Raw genomic sequence first — 25,801 nt, forward strand, 5'->3', positions numbered from 1 at the left:
TAGACTCTCCAATCAGCCTAACCTGCATTTCTTTGGACTGTGGGAGGAAATCGGAGTACCCGGAGGAAACCCACGCAAACACGGGGAGAACATGCAAACTCCGCACAGAGAGGCCCCGGCCGACGGGGATTCAAACCCAGGACCTCCTTGCTGTGAGGCGGCAGTGCTAACCACTGCACCATCTGTGCCGCCAAGTACAAATAATACGGTACCAAAATGAAATTCTGGTCTGTGAATTGCAGTAACATACTGTGTTCAGGTTTTCTCTGTACACAATTAAAAGTAGGCTGTGTAAATCAGAATTAAGAGTGTGGGGGCAAGAGCCCCTTTTGCCCTATTGAGTAGTCACTTATGCCAGTGTGTATCTACTGGGTCATGACAAAAAAATAGCTCACAATAAAAATAGAAAAATATCACAAAAGGGTGTCAATTGACTGATCCCTAGACCCGCCTTATTTTCTTGTCCCTCCAATCACAGCTATCTGCCATAACCACCATTGTTTCCTGTTGACAAATGAAACTTTTCCATGATGTTTAACTACTTTGTCATGTTTGCCAATATATTCCATTGCAAACACTCAGATTTATTCATATTGGCCTGGCCATGCAAGAACAGTACCGTTTCATAATGTTTTCTTCTTCATTTCCAACTGATATAGGTGATTGTGTTTCCTTTTATGCTTTTATATATGCCTTTATATAATTTTATTAACCCAATAAATGTTGATTGAGTCATCGATGTCCCAAATTATTGTTGCGTTCATATTTTTAGTATAATATAAACTGCGCCATAATAAAACCGCAAAATGACGATGCCACATAGTTCAAATGACTCTCCGCTAGTGAGAACAATACTTTAGATACTACATCAGGTATATTCTAACAATGATTGATACCATTTCTCTATGTCAAAATACTTTCAATATAAGAACAAAAATCTACAATTCGGAAGTTGAATAAACACATCGGTTTTTTTTCTTAGCTCATGTTTGCATAGAAGAATCAATATACAGACGTGCATAAACATTCATTGAGCATCTCTGTTGCAGGCAAATATTTCTCCAACATCAATAAATATGTGCAGAATACACAAAGCTTTCACCACAGGGATGGGCTATATCAATGTAAATCCATGTTTTTAGCTTATCCTGGTGGTATTTATCTGGCTGTTGTGCATACATGCCTGTGACATACGTCAATATCCAAGGACAGTTTATTTGTAAAAAGTTTTATGTTTGTTTGCCTCCTAAAATGCAACCCCACGTTCATGTCGTATGAGGTGGTAACTGGCAGTTATGGGGGTTGGACTTGCTATTGATATAGACCTGTAATTGTACTGGCTAACGGGGCTCTGGTTAACCTATTTTTGAAATAACGTTCCATTTTAAAACTGATGCAGTTTGGTTAGAAAGCTTTCAGGTGAGTAGTAGTTTTTGGACACTTGGGGCATGCTTTATAAAAATATACTCTCATATATGTGAATAAAACATGTGTGAAGGTTTACTTTCTAACCTTTTCTGATCATTCATATGTCTGGACAAAAAGATGTGCAGATGTTTTGTATTTTGAGAGATTTGGGGACATTTGAGGACATCTGGATGCATTTTTGAGAAAACTAATGTGGAATTTTAATGCTAATTGATATCTTGACCAGATTTTGTACACACTTTGACATCAAGTTTGTGCGCAAATATTAAGTAGTTCTGGATTGGTAAAATGCTTAGAAATGGAGATATCCAGTGCTAAACTATAAAAGTATAAGGCATTATTTTTGTTTTTTTAATGTATATTAAAAACTATACATTATATTTTTAACTAAAATAATTTTGTGTATACTGTATGTGCATGATCTGACATAAATTTATTATTTCTCAAACTTCTGGTAAATGGTACAAACCTATGCTTTCATTTAAATATTCAACCATGTGTATTTTTTGAGATATTGACACTTTCATAGGACTAGTACAAAATAGGGGGCAAAGTGGAAAGGGTTAATTTATTTTGTATATCCTTAAGGCATGCTGGAGGCCTTGCGCGTTGGCTTCTAGTGGATGTTACCTAAACTAACCCATTGATTCTTGCTACCTAGTCTCACAGGATATTCATACAATTGTGGAAGCACTATTATGTTCTCACAGGTACACTGATGCAGTTTCGACATCAAATATCCACTGGGACTGTTAAAGAAAAGCTTAGGTATACTTTAAATGACTCGAGAAAAGACAGGCTGCTGGTTTAGTGTAGTTGTTCAACCAAGTGGTTAGCCTATCAGCTTTTCTCATTTGCGATCCGAGTTCGAAAACTGCATTTATAAAATAACATATCAGACTGCTTGACGTAAATACAACAAACTATATAAAATCAAAACAAATCAAGAAGGAGGGTCTGGTAAGTTTGCAGAATGGCACTGTTTATTTTTCTTAATTAATCTTCATTTACTGTTCTCTTGTTGAATTCAAACAGCTACCACATGACACTAGTCTACCAAATGCATAGAAATGTACCTAATAATACATTCCTTAAAGTCTGGTGGTCTTTACCAACCCTAGTGGACATTTTGTTTAAGTGCAGTGAAGTGTACGTGTGACAATGTAATTGTGGTTCTGCAAATAAGTGCTCAGATGTATGTACTGTATATGCCATGAGACTGGGCTGGTTTCTTGTGGTAACTGGCTAAATTGAATGACTCCAGTTTTCAGAAAGCTTGACTGACATAGCAAGGATGAACAAGTATGTGTGGGCTTGGAATCAGTCAATGAAGGTTATTAGAGGGATATGAGCAGTGTGCATTATAAAATTAATAATTTATTAAGGTGGGATTATGGCTTTGTTTACACAACTAGCTGTTCATTTCTAACATTGAAATGATACAGGCTGTGCAAATACACCAGAAGGAACACTGTTTCAATGTGAAAATGTGCAAAATGGCATTCCCGAAGGTGGAAAAGGTTCAGGAACACTGACATGGTGTGTCATTATTTGTGACAGACGCAGCGCCGCGTGACCTTTCACCTCCCGGACGGCTCTCAGGAGAGCTGCAGTGACAGCGGGTTGGGTGACCAGGAGCCCAGTAGCAGCACCAGCACCACCCAGCCTCTGCCCCTGGGCTTCACACAAGAGGAGTATTACGAGCAGACCTCCCCCAACAGTCGCACCGAAGGAGACGGGAACTCAGACCCCGAGTCCAGTGAGTACTGCCAGCTGCATTGCATTGTGGGATTGGGATTTGGGTGGAAGGACACCTTGGTATGGACTCCTACCTAAGCCTTTGTGTCTGTACTTTTGCAAATCATTTTGGATAAGAACAGCCGCTAAATGCGTAAATGTAAATGCGACTCGAAGTGTAGAGAGAAGGCAGTTGTCCACACTGATTTCCATCCAAACAAGAAAGGCTATTGATTCTGATCCTGTTTTTATTTCCCTGAATTCTCTGAGACTGTTCCAGCAGACATGAAATAATCAATAGAAGTAAGGTGTGTTTGTTTGTTGAGCATGCGCATGTGTGTGCGCACGTGATGCTGTTTGTAGCTCTCAAATCTTTTTAAAAATTCACCATGGATTGTGAACTTTACCTACATTACTGCAACCTCATTTTAGGACAATCACAATTTGTGTAGGTAAGCTTTAAATAAACCAATAAGCAACCAGTGATGATCAGGAACGTATTAGAAAAAACATATGCTGCTTTCCAAATAATCAGTATTTCTTTTATTTCTGTTGTTCACCTTAAAATATGTTTGATTTTGTTTTTGACAGCATGATTAATTTCAACTCACTGCTATCACTTTTGCATCACTAATGAAGAAGAGCTTGGTCTTGATACGATATAGCTGTTGGTGGTGCGGGTGGGGTTAATTTAATTTAATTTTCATACAATTTAAATAATATTCGGTCAACATACCACAGCTGTAAAAAATTGCATTTTAAACACCATATGCAAACACATTCCTATTTATATAGTTTTGACAACACGTGATGGGTTCCAAGAGAAAAGCTTTTTTGCACAACTGTGAAATTGTATTCAACAAAAAGGTGTCCTTAGCTTTGCTCATGAAGAAAATTAATGTTCCTTCTCCAATTTCCACATAGAAATAATTTATATCCATGAAATTTATTTCCTGCATACAATGGGCTTCTTCATTTTATTTTATTATTTTTTAAGAAGTGATTTATAATGTCCTTCATTTAATTTACGTCATTTTATTTTTCCACAGCTTTTCAGGGCTGATATGGCACTTTAATTTAATTAGTCTGCTGATACTTTAATGAAGAGAATTCATTGGTTCTTTCAAATTGTTATAGTTCAATGAACCACACAGGGAAAGCTTGCAAGTATTTTCATCAAGTGTATCTGTACAGTATTGCTTCTCATTGTCTGCCAGTGAATGGATTGACTGTTCCTACTTGAAAAAGACTACCGTCACAGTTCATTAGCCAATGTCATTGGCTGAGGTTAGGTGATCCCCTGTCCAATCTTGACAGGGGAAGCATGTCCAAGTCTGTTGGCAGCTGAGTATGATGTTGACATGGTAGGGCCTCCCATGTCTGTGGAATTCATTTGGCCTGTCATAGCTTTTAGCTTGTCTTTTTCTTCTTGAATTTTCCCACAATATTTCATCTTATGGTGATTAACTACCATTTTCTGTTCTGATGTAAATAACTTCCTCCACACTTGCAGAAATGTCTTGGTAGAAATTATTCATTCATTCATTATTATTTATTTATTTATTTATATATTTATTTATGTATTTATTTATTTATTTATTTATTATGTATTTATTTATTTATTAATTTGCTCATATATTTCAAAGCACTGTTGCAATAATGAGGCAGTGAGGCAAGTCAATGTCCATCCATCCATCCACTATCTTAACCCGCTAATCCTGAACAGGGTTGCCGGGGGGCGGGAGCCTATCCCAGCATACATTGGGCGAAAGGCAGGAATACACCCTGGACAGGTCGCCAGTCCATCGCAGGGCACACACCCCATTCACTCACACACTCATACCTATGGGCAATTTAGACTCTCCAATCCTGCATGTCTTTGGACTGTGGGAGGAAACCGGAGTACCTGGAGGAAACCCACGCAGACACAGGGAGAAGATAGATAGATAGATAGATAGATTCATCCCGAGGGAAATTTTAAGGAGCCCAGAACACGCACAGAGAGGCCCCGGCCACCAGGGATTCGAACCCAGGACCTCCTTGCTGTGAGGAGGCAGTGCTACCCACTGCACCATCTGTGCCGCCCCGCAAGTCAATGTGACTGTCAATATATTTGTTAAATGTTAGAGAAGGCAGGAGACACCTTCAATGTTGACAAAGCCTTACATCATTCAACGGATTAGGGGCCTGTATCACAAAGCAGGATGACTGAGTTAGCTGTATAACCCAGAACAGCTGTTTTTACTTGAGTTCCAGATTTGTGAGGATTCTAGGTTTTAGGGGTGGGGGGGGGGGGGGGGGGTGGGGTTCCAGTACAATTATCCAGCAAACTCAGTAATCCTGCATCATGCATCATGATACAGGCACCAGGGCCCTATTTATGCTACAGCCAACACACTTTTATTGAAAGTAGCAGCAGGTGACTTTTTATAACTCTTCTAATGTACCATAATAAATATATGTCAGCAATCTGTCCTCACATATACTAACATGGCAGTCATCTGTCAATGGCAAAACTGTCGGTATGAGAAATTAGTCATGGGTCTCAGATAACACCCAGTGTAGAAACCACACTAACCTATTATTGATACTTTAATGAAAACATAGCAGTGTGGAAAGCTGGTTTACAGATAAGGAAATTGGCTAAACTTTCTTGCTACCACCAAACACAATTAATCCTTTAAAGTGACATGTTTACAGAGAATCTTTTCTTGTAAACCAGAATGCACCAGAATGTTTGGCTTAATTTCCATCACTACTGTGTCCAGTAGTCAGAAAAAAATTATACAACAAGACTCGCTACCAGAGAGCAAGAGATCCCTATCTGACATTTTTTTCTATTAGACATTTAAGTACTTCATCCAGTGTGCATTAGTTCATTCATCCAATTATTTATTCCCATGTTTTTGCACAGTTCAGAAAGCCCAGTTCTAACTGTAGTCATGTCCCATCACTGCAAAATCAGGAGTCACACATTTGCACACAAGCCCTCTAAAAGGCAAGCAACCAGCCTATAATTAGTCTGCAAGCCAAGCTGTTAGGCACAGTTAGCAATGATGCAGTTCACATTTAATCTGGGCTGTAGGGGGTACCTACTGCTTGGCCTCCGCTTGGTATGCCACCTGAGAGACTTCCTAATGGTTCATGATCAGAGTCATGAAAATCCCAGATCATACGAATCACACTTATGAGACTGCAAACCTGCGGAAAGAGTCCGACTGTGTCGCACTGTTTTGACCCGAGAACGTAGAACGTGGGTCCGAATGGATCCGAGTGAGTTCCTTTTTGCTGCATTTTTCAAATAAAATAATTTTAATCTTAATCTTTAAATCTTCAAATCGTTAGTTTTTTATGATCAAATACCATTATTTTAATTGCATTTTTTTGTATGATTACCCCTAGAAAGTATGACATGGGTCCAAATGGACCCATATTAATTTCCTATGGAATTTGATGCATAGCTGAATGCTGTCAAATTTATGGTAGTAATACAAAAATGATTAAAAAATTGAACCTAAGAAAGGGAAAATAAATATAATGATTTGTGATCATCCAAAACAAGATAATTAATGAATACATTGAATATAAAATGACTAGAAAGAGGTAACAAAGAGATCCTCAGCTGTGCATCAAATTCCATAGGAAGTTAATATGGGTCCATTTGAAACTATGCTGTGCATTCTTGGGGTATTCAATAGGCTGAGCATTCTAGGTAATTAAAGGTAATTTGAGGTATTAGGATGTCCCGCAGTTTGGGATATGCCACCCTATCCCACCCCCCAGGTTGAAGGATGTTGTTCTGGAAATCATATGTTGGTACTTGACAGGTTCAGCTGTACAGTGTCACTTTTTAAAGAGCAAAGGCTAATTTACAAAGCAGTCCACATGCTAATTGCAGCTGAAACAATGCAGCTGTTTCGTATTTTTTTGTTTTGTTTCTACCTTTATGTTCATGGAATAAGTTAGTATTGTGATGTTTGGGACTATGTAGTTATGTCCCTAAGAGCAATGTGTTAAACAGGGAAACACAGAGTAAAATGTTCAGTCTTAAATCCATAGTAAAAGAACAAATTAACAAATTAACTCCTTTTTAATAATCTCGTACCAGTCAACCCGTTGGGCTCATAACCTCTGTGATAATTCAAATACACTTTCTGTGTAACCAGAGAAAAAAAGACAAGGCAAAAACTTTCCACTGTTTGAGTTCTGCCCAGATTTGCATGTGTCATGTATAATCTGAAGCAGAGTGCTATTTATGGGGGATAAACGGGGATGCTGAACACTCGGTTTGAAGCCCGGGGAGCTCCGTGCACACACTCTCAGGGGCGGTGGCAGCCGACCACGTTGCTCGGCTCGCTCCCAAAAAGTTCACAGATAAAAAGCCAACGCTGTAGCATGGAGTTGAAGCAGGCAGATAGAGTCTCTCTCTGTTGACAGTTACTGAGCTGAGCGCATCAGAGGCGTAGGGAGCCCAAGACGGATTAGACATGGTTTTATCAATGAGCGGCAGGCAGCTGCGTCCCTGGCAATTGCTTATCTTGTCGTCTCAATTTGAAAAGAAAGAGAGAGGGAGCGAGAGGGAGAGAGAGAGAGAAAGGGAGTGTAATAATAACGAAAAAGCTTTGAGGCTGTCTCCTTGACGGTGTTTGAAAGTTTGGGCGGAAAGGTTGCGGATGTCAGCGCTGCACCACTTTAAAACCCACAGAAAAGGCAGAGGGATATCAGCTCTTCTCATGACAATGACTTTTGGGTCTCATCTTTTTTTCCTTTTTTTCATACAAAAGGCATCTTTATTAGACCATCCGCTCTTGAAATAAAGTTCATGTGACATTTATGATTCTATTATTTATGAGGTTGGAGGCAATCCATTTTACAACCTTTTTTTTTTTTTGCTTCCCCATCCTCTGGCTTGCTTTATCAGCCTGTCAGTGCTCTTATTTGATTACCTTCCCTTCCAATGCATTCGTCGATGATGTCCACAAGCTTTGGAGTCATTTATTTGAAAAGTCGGCCAATACCAATTTAAATGACCAAGAACCACAATTAGCATGTCCATTGCTAGCTCCTCGCTGAGATCCAATCCCCAACCCAGACAAAAATGCATCTCCGCAGAAGAATGGAAGACCGATTAATCTCGCCTTTTCTGCCTTTGAATTTGCGCATATGTATCAGGATACATAATGCGCGCTGTCTCTTCTTGCCTTAGGGAAATAAATCTACGCTTTGTATTTAACTTGAATATATGTTCTGGAACTGTCACCATAGAAACAGGAAGGAAGGATGATGTTGTTCTCTGTCCTTCTTCCCATTGGGTTTACCTAATACTACCTTGTGTCCTCCCAAGTTATTTGATTTGTACTCCTGAACTCCTGAAGCAACAAAGTGATTCTGACCACCAAGTAATGAAACAATGCTTTGAGAGGGAGGTATTTTCACACTGTGGGTGTGCTACTCAGTAAAGCACACATTTGTTCATTCTCCCAAACAAGCCTTCTCACTGTCAAGTTATTTGCACTACAGTGGCTAGCTGGGTTTGATGTGTGTGTGCAAGACAGTGAAATGATTAAATGTCTCTACTCTTCAGAAGGTTGCAGGTTTGAAGCTCAGGTACGTTAACTTTACGTAGACTTTTGCATCATACACAGACCAGAACCTCACCCTAGATATCATCACATATTGATAATATATACAGGTATTAATATAAATAATAATAATCATTGTGTTGTATTGGCTTTTGCTATTGTGAGGTTGAGTTAAACTTGTGTTCACACAATACGTTTTTTGGTTATTGGGCTTTGCGGTCTCTCATCAAATGCAAACGATAAATATTCAGACTTGTGCAATGTCCCAGCAACATGCAGATACAATCAGGCACAGAAAACACTGGCCTCTCAGTCTTGTTGGAGTGTTGCGATGGCTAGGGTTATCCTGCCTAAAATGAAGTGCATTCTCAAGCAATTTAACTGAATTACATACCTCCTAAAGTTATTCATGTTAACTATTTTTACATAAAATGTACAGTCCATTCAGTTAAGGAAGTAAACAATTGTATGTGTATACAGTAATGTTCAGGGAGACCTGCAGTAAAAGGCTAGTGGGCTCATGAACACTGGAGTAATGAATTGGTCACAAAGAGAGTTGAGCAGACAGCTTAATCTATAGCATATGGCCTTCCATGAACATTTTATGCTTTGGATTTCTGAGATCGAAATCTATGAAGAAAAAAAAAATCAATCCTGTTTATATGCTGTACGTATAATGAGAATACAGTGTCAAGCCAGAAGACAGACCTTTAGCAAAATAGTTTTGTTCTACACTTTACCAGCTTTTTTTAGGTAATTAATATTTTTATGCCATTCAAAAACCCTGTATAGAGATATGGCCTGTCTATAATATTATATGGCCTCAATTAATGTAACATTTTTTAAACAAATTCATAGATTGGCCCTGAGCAGAGCAAAGGATTAATAAGTGTGTGTTACAATTAAATACAACCCAGTCAATTAAATATAGTGGCACATGAATACAGTTTTCTTAAATATAAAATATTCCTGAAAATAATGATTACCAGTGACTATCATGTTATTATGAGGCTCAACCACATGTGTCTTTCATTCTGTAAAAGTCCTTCATTCTCAAAAGAAGCTTTTCGGAGGGCAGTGAAATTGTAATTTTATTCCGTTTTTTTAATCATTTATTTATTATGAGTGTCTTACAGTATTACCATATTCGAAAGATGCCATTTCAGTACCTGTCCGTTAAGATGTAATGGAATAAAGAAAACAGTGACTAAAACCCATGAGTGGTCCATAAAGACATGCTTTACAATAGATAGATAAATAAAAATATATATAAATACATATTTTTTACCCTATTTTCTCCTTTATTATTTCAAACTTATATTAAAAGCAAATAAATTTCAGTGTTAGAGCATCTATTATTCAATGAAATTAGTTGTATTTCCTGTGGAGGCAATTTCCAATGATTTGAGTAAATGCGTACATCCCCTTGAATCTCTCCCCCACCGTATTTACTCTAATTAGTGCTATGAATGACTGTGGAATCAGTAACATGCAGGGGAACAGATTCAACGGTTTATTATCATCATCATCATTATTATTATTATTATTATTACCTCCATCAAGGCGGTTATGTAATGACGGTCATCCATGACAAACATATCTAGAAAATTAATGGCCAGATTGCCATAATATTTTATGTGCACATTCATGTTCCCAAGAAGAAGAAGAAGATTTTGTGTGAGCCCAGGTCCTTTCTTCTACCACTAATATCAGGCCAAAGTTTTCAACTGTGGTCAACATATCTTGAAAAGTCATTGGCTGGATTATATTTTAGTCTTTCTTCCTGATATCCCTTATCTTGCCTCAATGGGGGAATCCCCAAAATGGCAGGATAAAATATGGTGGCCTCATGATATGGGGTTTCGTTCCAAATTATGAAAGGGGTTTGAGCAATTATATTATCATGCTATCATGCTATATTAGCAAGCTTCCAGCAAAAAGGGCAATCCTACAATGCATACACACATTGCTAGTTTCATGAATAATTAATAAGTGCATATGTTGAGGGCTGGGAGTGGGAATTGAACTTTTCTCAGATACTTTAGCCTACACATTTTCTTAGGTTGAAGAAATGCTCACTAAGGTGCAGCAAAGTCCATTCAAAATAAGCTAGGGTGGTTGTTATAAATTATTAATGAACCATCCAGTTCCAGAAGTTATCCTATGGAAAAAAAAAAACGCACATGTGTGCGGGACTGAGGTTACCATGGCAACTCGTCCAATATTGGATGCGTCAAGTTTCATTTCGGTTTGTTCCTCATCTATCCGCCTTTGCAGAGCATCTCTTCAGTTTGCTTGTTGCATTTCACACATTTTTGTCACAAAATATTTAACTGGAGGGAAGACAGGAAGGGAAAGGAATGTCTTAAAGTGGAACCAAATTCGACCGTGGCCAAATTACCGTGAAATTTGCTGGGCACATTTCTGTTCCCAATCGGTAGAAACCGATTGATTTTGGGACTCCTTGATCTTTCCTTTAGCCAGCATCAGGCCAAACTTATCTCAGATGACTAAAGTACTGACTGGATTGCCAAGCATTTACTGTGCACATTCATGCAAGGGGACATTGGTATGCCTTAGCAGAAGTCGGCATCCTACTGAGTGCAGTCCGTCTGTTATTGTTATTATTAGTATTAGTAGTAATAGTAATTTTCACTGTATTTACAGTTTATGCTCCAATGTAAACACAGGCACATTATGATTGCATTAGCTATGCCATTTATTGGGATATGAGCAATTAGACACTGTTTATTATTTTTAATGGTTTGAAATACTATACAACATTCTAAGGCTTGTGTTTTATCCTGGGGGATGCAAATATTGTGTTGAGCCATGATTAAATATCTCATTTCAAGGTATGCCTGCTGATAAGAATTGCACATTTTTTCACATCTGATATGACAATGTGTATTATTGCAAATGAAATAGCTGTATGGTGGTGAGCTTATCTTAATTCATTTCATATGCATGTGGAAAGCAGTAGGAGTGAAAGTAAACCTGGAGCGGTTATTCAATATCCTCTAAATGTATCCAACCCCCGCTCCCGCACTAATCAAACCCCTTTCGCCAAAATTGTATTTCCGTTTTTAACGTGCGCATGTGTGTGTGTCTGTTTTCAATGTGTGATATGTGCTGTGGTGAGGGTGGGGGATAGGAGTCTGAACGATGTGCTCCATCAATATAATTAGTCAATGGAGGACTCCTCCATCAAAGACTAAAGGTCATTATACGATATTGTTCTTCTAACCTTCTGTCGAAACAACAAGGCTATTTAAATATACACTGCTTCATCTTTGAGCTGTGGTGGACCAAGAATTTCCCTTTCAACTGATTTGAAAAGGCACTTTATTTTGTGTTATGTGATGTTAAAGGGCATAAAGAAAGAGGCCTTTAAAATACTTAAAGAGGTATCAAGAGATGAAGTGGAACCAAATGAATGCTCGGTTGAAGTGATTTATTAGTAATTCAATAAATCCTTCAGTAACTCCTTGAATTATCATTTATAGCAGACGGACTTGTTATCTTTTTAATCTTTAGATGTGTAATTACTCTGAGATCAGTAGTGTTTATCAACATTTCTGTTTACAAACTTCTGGGTTATGTAAAAAAAAAAGCATTAGAATACTACAATGTTCTTTTAGAAACACAACCACATGGATTTCATTTTTGTTCCATAACCTTTTCTACAGCCAAAATCACTGTAGGGAACCTGGCGTGCAGTTTTTCTGGCTTTCAGCATGACCAGATACACAATTATAATAAAAAATCTGGTCGAAGTTAAAATTCACACTGTGCCTCATCGCCTTGTTTGTGACATCATGTGGGCATTACGGCAGATTTACAACTGACCCCAAGATGTTCCCATAGGAATACCATGGCTCATGAGCTCTGTAATCACGTTTAAGCACGCTTGCAAATTTATTTACAAATAAAACATGCTGTGCACATAGCCACACTGAAACACGGTCATAAAATTAACTCTAACACAGCAACATTTGTGTTCAACAGAGTCATTAAAATGCACAGCTCACCAGTCTCATCTGCAAATCTTTGACATCCGTATAATTGCATAGCTCATTATTAAACGTTTTAAGACTTGAATTCATGGTGCATAATATGCTAACAAAACGCACTGCTTCATAATGTTTGGATCAAAATTCCGAGTCTGTAGAGATGAACTGCACCCCCCCCCCCCCCCCCCCCTTCATTTTTTTTATTTTACAGCAGTATGCTCTCATTCTGGCCACAGCTGAACCTCCATTCTGAACTCACATGTTCTACCTCACCAGTTTTGTGTTCCATCTGCCTCCATGGCCCATGCATGTTCTAGTCATTAAAGGTAGCAGCTCATTTTAGCTATCTATATAATGCTGAAGTTGAACAATACAGAACAACAGTTCAATATCTTTTTTTTATTTAACGCATTTTAGTTAACTTAGACAACAAGATCCTATTTATTCATATATTTATTTATTTATCATCTATAGTATCCACTACTCTATTTAGTTGTATTTTATTGATTAATTAAATGGTAAATGGACTACATTCATATAGTGCTTTTATCCAAAGCGCTTTACAACTGATGCCTCACATTCACCCATTCACACACACACACTCACACACACACACCATCAGCGGCTGGCTACCATGCAAGGAACCTCCCAGCTCATAGGGAACAGTTGGGGGACAGGTGTCTTGCTCAGGGACATTTTGACATAACCAAGGCCAAACTATTGTTCTCCACATATATGTATGCAAATACAAAAAACTAAATTTTTCACAAATGAAAAAAAAAAAAGTAAGCTGGCAAATGTAAACACTTTGGCACCATACTAGCCAGCATCAATCTATTCTCTGACTGCTCAGAGGAAGTATGGACAAAAGGGACACAACAAATAAGTCTTCAGTTGAGCTGCTTCACACAGACCACTGAGTTTTGGCTATAAACGGATCTTGTTAATGTAAAATGTATGAGCACACATTGAATCTTCAGTTCAAAATGTCTTATTAATGTGTCAGAACTCCAGGTGTTAGATTGCTTGTGACATTATTTAAAGGTCCTTGGTACTACTGGTAATAAAACAGACCTTTACATTACGTTCTGAAAGTTCTCTTCAGACAGTGTCTACCCTGGCTATTAGGTATAAGCCGGTATAAGTATATATCTGTCCTTAAGGGCCGATGCTAATGAGGAAAACAATTAAATCTGTCAACTGACTGTGGTATCCCTCACTGTCTTTCTTGCTGCAGTTAATGAGAACAGAGGTCAATTTACTGAGCAATATTTTACAATTTGTTTGAAAAAAAAAACCTTAAGAATTCTCCAGTGTGATTGACAAGTTGTCATTTAAGTGACTCATTCTTTGAAGTAGAACAGCCATTTGTGATTATGCCAGTCTTGGAACATGTAAGAACTGCCTTAAGAATTTTTTCTCATTTATTAATTTGTCCGTAGCAAGGGCAGGTGGTGTTCTATCTTTCTCTTTTAGCGTGTGCCAGATATTTTATATTTTATTAGTTATAATCATATATATATATATATAATCAAAGGTGTCACTGTTGTGCTGTTGAACATTGGGGGTAACACAGGGGCAGGGCAGAACACAGCACCCTGAAATTAGCTCTTGTATGGGGGGGGGGGGGGGGGGCAATGGTAGCACTGCTGCCTCACGGCAAGGAGGTCCTGGGTTCAAATCCCCGTCGGCTGGGGCCTCTCTGTGCGGAGCTTGCGTGTTCTCCCCGTGTCTGCGTTGGTTTCCACCGAGTACTCCGGTTTCCTCCCACAATCCAAAGACATCCAGGTTAGGCTGATTGGAGAATCTAAATTGCCCATAGGTATGAGTGTGTGAGTGAATGGTGTGTGTGCCCTGCAATGGACTGGCGACCTGTCCAGGGTGTATTCCTGCCTTTCGCCCAATGTATGCTGGGATAGGCTCCAGCCCCCCTGCGACCCTGTTCAGGATAAGCGGGTTAAGACAATGGATAGATGGATAGTTGGAGGGGCATGCCAGCTTTTAGCAAATAGTGAAGTCACCATGTGCAGACAAAAGTTATGGAAGATTGTGAATCTACAGCAGGTATCAAGCATTGCTTCAGCCAAAAGCTGCACATAGTTTAACAACACTAACTTGCTAATAATCATCTTACAATAAATTCCATCTGTGACAACCTTGAATTTCACTCTTCTCAAAACGCTCAAAAGCTACAAGGTAAAATGCAAAGTCAATATCCAATCCAGTAGGTTATCTACGATATCCGGCCGTATCTGTGACACCGACATGACGGAAAATGCACATGATAGCAAGCTGGCTCAGCGACCTATTAGAATATGAAAAGCCCAAATCAATCCCCTTGAAAAACACTTTGTGTACTCACTCCTTTCAAGGGCATCAGCTCTAAAATGGCTCGGGGATGAGCAGGCCTTTTTGATAAATCTAAAGTCACTGACAGCAGTAGCGTGCTGTAGTTAGTAACATAGACGTTTTTCCCCGGTAGTTGTGAGTTTGCGATTGCTTTGTTAAAAAATCCATCTGACTTTGACAATTTGGCTACCTTTTCTCTAGAGATCCACTTTTTTGTGGTTTGTGGCATTTTAATTTGCTAGTTCCCTCATCTTTGCTATTTTCCTAACTACTAGCTGTCACTGACGTTCAAACCTCATCATGAAAACAAGCTATGGTTAGCTTCTTCACTCTGCATCATCTTTGCATATTATTAGAAAAGAAAAAACACTGCTTTCAAAGATCTATAAGCTACCACAGATAATTACATTGAAAGTGTTTGCAATATCTGCATTCTCTGCACATATTTGCCATGTTTGGTGGCCATTGTAAATAACAAAAACAAAAACATGAGCAACCCTGAAGTGGATATGTTTATAAAAATGATAGTATATAATAGGCATAGCTTATATTTGCCAAAATGGCTTGGCTATTTAATTCTTAGTCCTTCGTGAAAGTGGGAAAGTACAGTAAGTTATTACAGTTTTCCTTCAATATTTCTGTAGTTTGGAGGAAAAGAGGCAGGGCTCTGTGCATCTGGCCCAGTTTAAATCTTGGGGCCTAACATTGCAGGAGACAAGGTTTTCTCAGACATTTGGGGGGACACGTGCCCCGCGTTCCCCGTGGAAATTATGCCTATTTATATAATACCTTTACTTTTTAATGATTCCAATTTAAGTTGCAATTTACTATATTAGGTTCTTTCAACTTATGCGGTCATGCTTATTCTGCATGCATGCATGTGATCCACAATGCGAATCCTCATTCAATTTGCTTAGTTTAACGTAGCATAACATAACGTAAACAAACTAAATTAATTGGTGCCATACAGTCCCATAACTCTTTTCCATTGCCACAGCGGGCCATGGGACAGTGCTAAATGAAGCAACATAGAGAATTAACCTACATACTTTGCGTGTGTCCTCCTTTAGCTGATTTTAGGTAACCTCTCTCTCTCACTTTTTCTCTCCTGCTCTCACTCTCTCTCTTCCTCCCTCTCTCTCCCTGAGAAATAGATAAGAAAGAATTTTGACTGTCTCGGATCTCAGCTTGAGCTGAATGGGATTTGAATGGTCACATCTGTGTATCCATCATAGCCGGTGGGTTTTAGTCTAAGTATTCAGTTCTTAAAGGTGACCTGGAGGGTAACCCCTGTTCAGTCTGGTTCAGATACCATGACACTTATCTCAGAGAGACAGGCTATTGATCTGGTGCACAGAGTCGACTCAAATCACAGAAATCTTCCTCATTTCCTTAAAGAAGAATCTGGAAAGTGCAAGGGAGACGTGTAGTATGACTTCCTTCCTTGTCGCCAGGGCTCATCCGGAGTAAAGATACCCAAGTTCAGGTCAAAATCACAATCCAGCAGACCACTTAATACAGAAGCATTTATTGGTCCCACTTTATTTGAACTGGCAATGTAATGTAATCGCATATTAGTCATCATATTATGATTTTAAAAATAAATAATTTAGTTGACATGTTTAATTAAGATAACTAGAAAGAATATTATTATTAAGGTGACATGTGGAATGTGTTTTTCCCCTGTTTGCATAATTTTATGTAAGCAGCACCATTTCCTTCCTTCTGGTTTCTCCCTTCACTTTGCTCATTTGTTGCCGTTATTTGGCAGGCAGTTTTATTATTCTGTGTTTTTAACATGATTTGCACTGTAACGCTTGATGGTGTCCAGATGTTCACAGCGCCATAACATCCTTGAAAAATAGAGTGCTATATGACTGTGTGAACACCCTATCCACATTATGGTATGCACTTACAATGATTCACATAGCATTTGAGCTACACAAACAAAACTGTTACAAACATACCTAATATGTTTAATTACTGTATGTTTATTTTGCTCCTGTGCAGAATGATAAACTATAGTATGAACATGTCACTGTGTCAGTTCTATGCATGTCGTATTACAAAGATATTACAGGCCTGGTTGCAAGTGACTGCATAACCAGCAATTTGGCATAGGTAGTGATTTTTGTATAGGCAGTCATTACACCTCTTTCTTGTGCTGCTGATTATCATGTAACATACACATGCAGCTGAGGCACGCATTGGCAGTTCTGTGTGATTAAATATTCTCCAAAAACTAGAGCATGGTGTGATGGCATTGAAAAGCAATACTGCAGTATTCATTTTATCCTGCTGAATATGGAATGCCTGGTATAGTGCTCAAGCCTATGGTGCGGTTTGACTTTGTATTGTTTTTTTTATAATTAGCTAGATTTGTTTCCATGGCGACACTGTTTTAGTTACCATAACAGTGATGTTTATTAATCATCTGAATGAGCAGCTGAATAGAAGACGGCCTTCACAGCTGCATTGTTCAATTAGCTGTTAGTCAAGCTATTTAATTATGTTCTTTAAAATACCGCGGCAGACTCTTCTGGATGGAAACTCGATTCGATTAGAATAAAACAAGAGATCCTGTTTGTGAATGCCATTCCAGGAAGGGCCTATGTACCATTATTTGAATGGTATGGTATATTATACAAGGTATGTAATATTAAGAAAAGCAAAGTTGTTTCAGAAGCCAAAATATTTGTGTTATGAAATCGGTGACAGATCAGGGTTATTTAACCGTTGCGTAGTCTTAGCATTGTATATACTCCCCTTATCCGAAGGGTAAAAAATGACCCGGCTTCACTAAACCCCTACAATAAAGCTGTTATTAAATATAGTGGCAACTATGGGTTAAAATTAACCATTTAGAACCGAGAGATCAGGTGACTGAAAATACAGTATATGGACTTCAGGTTGAGTACTGAAAGAGTGTGAAGAAAAATGGCGATTAACCTTCATCACATCATGTAAAAACAATCCATGGAATAGACTTACCTTTGAAATACTGTCTGATCAGCTTCAGAATATTTGCCTCTTATACATTGCAGCCCTAGAGCATTGACAAAGTATGTAATGAAGCAGTTATGTTATTTGACTCAGTTTTCTTTTATAGAATAGTTTTACATTCATTATGCATGGAGAACATACTCCACTCTTAAATAAGGAATAGCAACAGAATGTTTACCTCAAACTTACAGAATGATACAAACACCAAGATCATCTGTTCAAAAATATTATTAATATCCGAAAATGTAGGTAAAAGTACCTGACTGCAATTTATTGTCAAAAGGAACCTTGATTATGTTTCAAGGCACTTAGAATTATTTAGAGCTGCAAATCTCATCAAGTTGCAATCAATGTATCCAAACACAAAAGCAAGCATCCCTGGGAATAATTGTGCATGATGAAAGTGGCAAGCAAGGTTAATATTAATGGCTCTTAAGGCAGCCTACAGTTGTCTAATTTCCAACTCGTTAAATATTGACGTTTGGGCAGAAGCCCTTGGCGCCACAATACCAATGCAAAAAGAAGCCTTTAGCATCAATTGACTTCAATAGAAACCTTCCAGTCTCTTTATTTGACAATGTTTATGAGTATATTGACAATGATTTCATGATAATTTAACATTATTTATTTACATTTCACAAATCATGGACAGAAAACTTTCCCTAATCTCTAATATCAATGTAATGATTTCATAAAATTATGATTCCCTTTCATAAATAAAGAAGCTGGAGGGTTTCTACTGCGACCTATGTCGTCAAGAATTGATGCCACTAGTCTTTTTTGAGATTTTTATCGTAATTTAAATGTTAACAGGTGATGATCTCAGTATGATACCATGCTGCTTTAAAGTTAATAAATGTTCCATGTTCAAAACTGACTTTTCATTCTTGAGGATCAGTGCAAGTTAGTGTAGTGTTTCCCCAGTGTGTTTACAGAAATATAACTTAGCTTTAAAATGAGAAATCTCTTATTTGGAATTGGATATTTTTTTAATGAGGGTCTGACATCAGTCATTAATAATTAAGTCATTGTTTTGAATGCAACAACTCATCAATAGTACTGTAGGCTCTCAAAAATGCAAGGTGGAGACAGAGTAAGTGAAGTTTGCCAGAGGTCAACGTTCAAGAGAACGAGGGAGAAGAGTAAGCTGTAAGCCTTTTTATATGCATAGCTGCCTGGCCAGATTATTCCCTATAGCTCTGTTACAGGAAAGGGTGCTCAAATATCTTTATAGTAATTAAAACAACCATTCTCAACTCGTTAACATGTTCATTACGTCTCGTCTCTGGCCTGGGAACAGATCGATACCTGCCGGGCTTGATCATGCCTTTAGACGGTGAAGCAGTCAGAACTCTGCGGGGTAACTAACGATTCAACACTGTCCAACACAACTGCTTCTTTTCCCCCTCACATTGCGTAGAGACGTTTCTTGCCGCAGCATCTGCATGTCAATATTATCTGGAAGTGAGGGGTTAAATAGTATAACATTTGAATGCTGAGCTGTTTGACAGTGTTGAAATGAAAATTGCGAGAGCAAAAGCAAATTATAAATGACCTTCAGACATACTTTTATTTCTAAACCAGCTCTGATATTTTCCTGATCTCATTGTTTTGAATGCAATCATCACTGTGCATCACTGTCCTTCATGTTGTATGCATTTATATTTATAAGCACTATAGTGTAGTGCTTTCTGAAATTAAGCTTTGATAGCAGAGAACGTATTTAAATGCAAATAACTACTAAATCCAATACCGATTTACAATATGATTGGAAAAAACTGTTATAATTACATTATTAATACAATTATACAATATTTATGTTGACAAACCACCAAAAAAAGAGAGGTTGAGAAGTTATTAGAAGGGCTGGCTTTGGGAAAAGCCTGCTCCTCACAGCCACAACAGGCCTTGCTAAATAGGCCTGAGTGTGTACTGCTGCCTGTCATTGTCTGTTGTTATTGTGGGCTGCTGTATATATTGTGTATATACTATGCTGGTGTACAAAATAATGTCCCCTTTGGGACAATAAAGTCTAAAGTCTTATTACCTAGAAGAGCAAGCCAGGGTGCAAGGCTAACTTATTTTAGTTAATCCAAAACATGTATGAAATGCAATTCATATCCGAATATTGCGAATTCAAAAAGATGTGTACGCTTAGACTTGGTTTAGGCTACTTGGTTATTGCGGATGTCATTAGCAATTTATGCCAGTGTTCTTGCCTATTTTTATCACATCTATTTGTCAAACTCATTCCACAGGATTTGGTTTACAGGGCAAGATGTTATTAGCAACGCTGATTCTTCATTTACAGAAAAATAATACATACATTACCCTTCAATGCAATTTAATCATTTTTAAACAATAAAAATGAATAAAAAGAAAAGGATCAGGAAATACTCCGCTCTTGTGGCACCCAGGGAGACGTGCTAGCTGATGTCACGTCCTCACATCAGGGGTGTCTAAACTAGCCATCTGCTCTGTCTTACAGATCAGATCAACTCTGTGGTGGGGGAGATTTACACTCTTTCGGGAAGACACAAAGTTGTATATTCGGTGTGTTCTGTCATTGTGTGGACGTCTCCATCATTCTTTTTTCTCGAATAGGGACCCTTAGGTCAGTAAGGCTCCTTGCACTCACATTGTCAGAATGTATAATGTCTATGTGCTATAGCCCTTCCACAGCTCTCAGATGGAGGGGGAAACTGTATACAACAATACAAAAATTTTTTTGAGAAAGGTAATGTTTCTATTTAAATCCCTTTATAGGGATTCATTTCCTATGAAGCCCTGCACAAATAAATCTTAAACATTAGGCCTTGGAACAGCAAACTGCTGAGGCTACTGTGTTTAATCAAGTGTGGTGCTGTATTGATCAGATTAAATGCAGAGCTTAAAGACAAGGCTCATGAGAGGCTGCTATCACAGGCCAATGAAAGTTAGTCTAAAGTGCAGCAAGCAGCATCAAGTTTGGTTGTATACAACAATAGGCAGCAGAGAGTTCCTATCTTTAACAACACTGAGAAGAAAAGTAATGGCTGTATGAGATGCCTAATTTCCTTTAAATGCCTTTTTTATTACTCTTATTTTCAAACATGCTGGACACCACAATCAAAGCAACATGCAAATATAATTTGTGAACTGCAAATATGTTTTGTGAAGGGAGGAAATTATCTTTTTGACACCACCCAGTGGGGCATTTAAGCTTAAATAAGCATAAGTATCCAATCAGCAAATTAGAAACAGTATGGATCCAAATTGCCTGCCGTTTTTAACGGATTAGAAAAATGAAGACCCTCGAGCATAGATTCCTTCAAATTTGGGACACGTATTGTATGCAACAGCAAGGCATTGTTTGTAAGCACCTTCGATCAATATAGATATTCTCCATTACACTGTGTGCGGCACCTCCATATCAGTCATTCATTCTAATTCAAACATAATGGTATATTGAGCCTGCCAAGCGTCCTTTCTTTCTGTCTCTTTCTGTCTTCCTGACATAAGCCACCGCCCCGCTCCACAATGGCAAACTGTTGGTCTCAATATCGGTTGTTTATTGAATCGAACGAGGCCGCACTTTTTTATAACGATGCCAAACAGCTCTAATGCATGGCTGTCCGGACGTGTGCACAAGGGGACCAGCTGCCTCACCTTCTGTCGTGTGAGAAGCATCAATATTCAGTATGGCGACTGAGCCCAGGGAGCTGGCACTGCCCCCGCGGTCTCAAAACTATGCCTCAGAGCAGGGGAAGTAAAGCTGACACAGGTGTTAAAAGTGCCCTCTGCAGCAGGCTAGCATAGGGTAAGATCAGCGCAGCCCGCTTGGGAATATGCGGGTGCAAAACTAGATTAAACAAAGATCTGTACTGAGTACATGATATAAAGATTACGGTTCTACAGGGGCTCATGTCCGTGGCAACATAAAACGATTTGAATGATCAAGATAGAGGAGACCAGAAATGACAGGAAGGAGTGTTGTATAGATAAGGCATTTTATCTTCTTTTTTTTTTATGAATGTAGCATTTAGGTTAAGCTATACATATACAGTTACAAAACTCTTGTTTTTGACTGTAGGAATGATGCTGAGTTTATTGTTTCTTGAGTGAATACTGTGGATAAAGATACTGTCATTCTCAGAAGATACTGTCAGAAAACTGATAGAATGAAATACATTCAAAACGAATAATAGTCTCTAGAGACAGTCAGTTTCAAGTGGCTTCACTACCAGATTCAAGATTTCCCTTTCAAAGAAAGTTTATATAAATGTTTACTCTGTACTCTTTTCATGCATTTTTCTATATTTGTCTGCATGAAAGTGCATACAAGTTTGCTGTTTTATTTAGCTCAATAATGTCATTCAAAAGCAAAAATAAAATAAAATGCTTACCCAAACAATGTTTATCCCGTATATAGTAGCAGTATGTAGTAGTATGTAGTATGTAAATGGAAAGCAATGAAAGAAAAACAACATTTTATTCTGCAAATAATCTGTCAAATGCTAAATGACTAAAATGTAAATGTAAATGATGTTGCAGACAAAACAACCATTGAAACCACATCATTCCTTGCTTTCACTTCTGCAGACCTGTCTGCCATCTGTCATCATGTAACTAAACAGAATATACTTGCATAGCATAGCATAGAAAAATCAGCCATTATCATTTATGTAAACGAATACAATGATGTTAGATGGTTTGTTCAGTTCAAACAAAAATTACAATAAAAAAATAATCAACCACAACAAATCTAAAAACCAGAAAGAAATGACATGTTCTGAGAAGTCTTTCTTGCCTACAGTCATGGCTTGACATTAACACCCTCCAAATGTGAATCACTTTAACTAGAAACCTTTGCATTTGTGGTGACCTTTCAGTACCATTTTCTATATATAAAAAATTGTAGTTCACAAAAGGCACCTGAAATAATTACATCATATCAAGGTTATACTACATGGTACTACATCTCCCATAAGCACTGGGTGCACACTGTGTGCTCATTCCACTAGCCCATCCACTTTGCCTTCTCGCTCAAACAAACCACACCATAAGTGAAAATACGTACCGAAAGTGACAATGATCACTGCACCAAAAGCAGAAAACAACAGTGGCTCGGTCAAGGAGCATAAAATTTGACAGAGGGGTGTCCATGATTTCAGAGTTGCTTTTTTTGATTTATCACTGCAAAAGAAAACATGAAAAGGCTTGTCGCAGTGTTCGGCTTAACCAGTGGCATACTGTGTAAGCCTACACAGGTGTAGTTATTTTCACACATCCAATGCAGGTATTTTTTTCTATCGCAATTTGCAAAATGAAGTAAAATTAAAATGAATGAATCAAAGTGCATCAGCAGAGATTCAATAATGACATTAAATGAAATGATTATAAGTACATTCACATTATGCCATCAGATATAACCAGTTCTCCTCAGCTATATACAAATATTTCTTATGTGCATCACAGGTTATTTCTGGTTATGCTGAAAGCTAACACAGTAGTAGAGTGGTTTCTGTTCAGATAAAATGTTTTGTACAAACAAATGCATGCAGTTTTATTCTCCGATTACCTATATTAAATACTCTTTCCTTTTTTGGGGCAATGTTATTGTCAAGCCCTGCCAACATTAATTGTGCATGTGTTACTTTTCCCCATAGTTGTGGGCCCTTTGTGTTTGTATGAGGTTCATGCAAAGCCATACATGGGGCACAAGGTTGAGCCATTCTCTAGACAAAACCACAGTAGCATACAAAGCTTTTTCCATTAGTCTCTTTCATAAGGAAGCATAGATGGAGTCAGTCACAAGGACAGAAAGGAGTTTCAAAACCCATCTCCACTGACCAAGGGAAAAGTGGATAATTGAACAAAACAGCTGCCTGTATACCTGTCATTCAAAGGTTGAACACATTCTGATACTCAGGGCTTGTACCATGCTTAGGAAATGTAATGTTGTTGACCTGTAACAGCCCTTTCTTATCCAGTGAAAAATGTGACTTTTGAATTGGACAACATACTGTATGTTGAAGGTCTCTTACTTAAGCTTAACTGTTATATTGCTTCCTTTTGCTGCGTGGGCACAACAGACACAGGGTCTGCTTGCCTATTAAGTCTGAATCGTATCCTGTTGGAAGCTGTCACACACAGATGACAGACTTGCTGTTGCCATGAATGTCCAACAGTCTCTTCTGCATTTTGCCAGTAAGGATGTATACATGAAATAGGACAATGAAATACAGTACATTTTACATTTAATAATAATAATTATTATAATGACACCAATCTCCAGTTTTTATTAATTGCCAAAGGTCATTACTACAGGAGCTCTGGATTTTTCTCTGGGAACATAATTATAATAGATTAGCATGTCACCAGCGACGGTTTCATTTTATTTGAGCACCCTTCTCTGAATGAGGCTGTTGTGATTTAATGCTTTTCCTTATCAGAATCATTTCTCAAATGTGGCGACCCTTTAATTAGGCTGGTACTGGAAAACAATGTAGACATCAGTTGCACCAACATGAGAATAATATGGTTGTGCTATGACACCAAACTAGAAAAGGAAGATATAGATAGAGAGAGAGAGAGAGAGAGAGAGAGAGAGAGAGAAGGGGGGGGGGGCAGAAAAATTATAAAATGATCAATTTACCCTATTTCTTGCTGTGAAAACAACCCTGTCTGAATTGATGACTCAATTTATGTTCAGTGACAAGGACAAATCCTGTGTTATTACCTTCACACAATTTCTTTATTCATTTTTTTATTGCCTTGTGTTCTTTATTAGATGGCATTATGCATATGCCAGGGGTTTAAAAAAGAACATCTTGGGTATAGGATTATCTCTATCAATTCTTGTTTAAAATCAGCGCTTCACCCTCTGATAAGTACAAATTGATTCTATCAAGTCATTTTATCAGAGAAAAGTAATCTCACACACTATCTCACACAGCCAGAAGTAGCCTGGCTGGAGAGCTTGGCATTCATCGAGGCTCTGATCTGTGCTCACTCGTGCCAAGGATGTTGGATAGTAAAAACAGGGCTTTGGTCACTGAAGGCTAAAACAGCTCAACCGTCAAATCGCCCAAGCCATGGCCTTCTTAGTCTGGCTTCAAAACCTTTGGAAACTTCAATAATATGTGGACAAATCAATGAAGTGACAGTCAATACAGTATGTGCAAGGAGCGATTGAAAGCAGAATTTACTTGGTAATCTTTTAAAATACTATGTTTTGTTTGTTTTTGGGTGATGCAAAGCACAGAACAGTAAATGTTAAGGGTTTCTCTGGGACAGTGGCTCACACAGACAGTCGCAAGCAAGAAAGTATTTAACTGGGGAATTTTCCCTTCTTTGTTAGATAGAGCGTAGCATGCTTTAGTAGAAATATACCTTTAGTACCCTTAAGTTCACTGGCTGGATGAGATTAGTATTAGCAATATTTATTTCTCATCAGCAATAAGATTAATTATCAATTATGCATGTTTTGTTTGTGTGGGTTTTCTGTTTTGAAATATTCAGAGCATATGTTGTTTTGTGTTTCTTTTTTAAAATTCTCATAGTGTTAATTCAAAAGAAACAATCACGCACATGCATAGACATCCATGTAAACACACATACATGCATGTATGTGCACACATACACACGCGCACACAGTCACTCACACATACATGTCCATAGTGGTATCTCCCAATATATCAGTTCAGA

General features: G+C 38.1%; 1 protein-coding gene across 1 annotated transcript in view; it reads left to right on the forward strand.

Moving 5' to 3' along the window:
• Positions 1-25,801, forward strand: part of pcdh11 (protocadherin 11) — a 271,369-nt gene that overhangs the window by 166,970 nt on the left and 78,598 nt on the right. The window contains exon 6 of the mRNA XM_061236941.1: positions 2,989-3,187. Coding sequence (XP_061092925.1) covers positions 2,989-3,187 — 199 coding nt within the window. The remainder of the gene's footprint in view (positions 1-2,988; positions 3,188-25,801) is intronic.

This window comes from Conger conger, chromosome 3 (genome assembly GCF_963514075.1).
Source record: "Conger conger chromosome 3, fConCon1.1, whole genome shotgun sequence".
NCBI classification, from domain to species: Eukaryota; Metazoa; Chordata; class Actinopteri; order Anguilliformes; family Congridae; genus Conger; species Conger conger.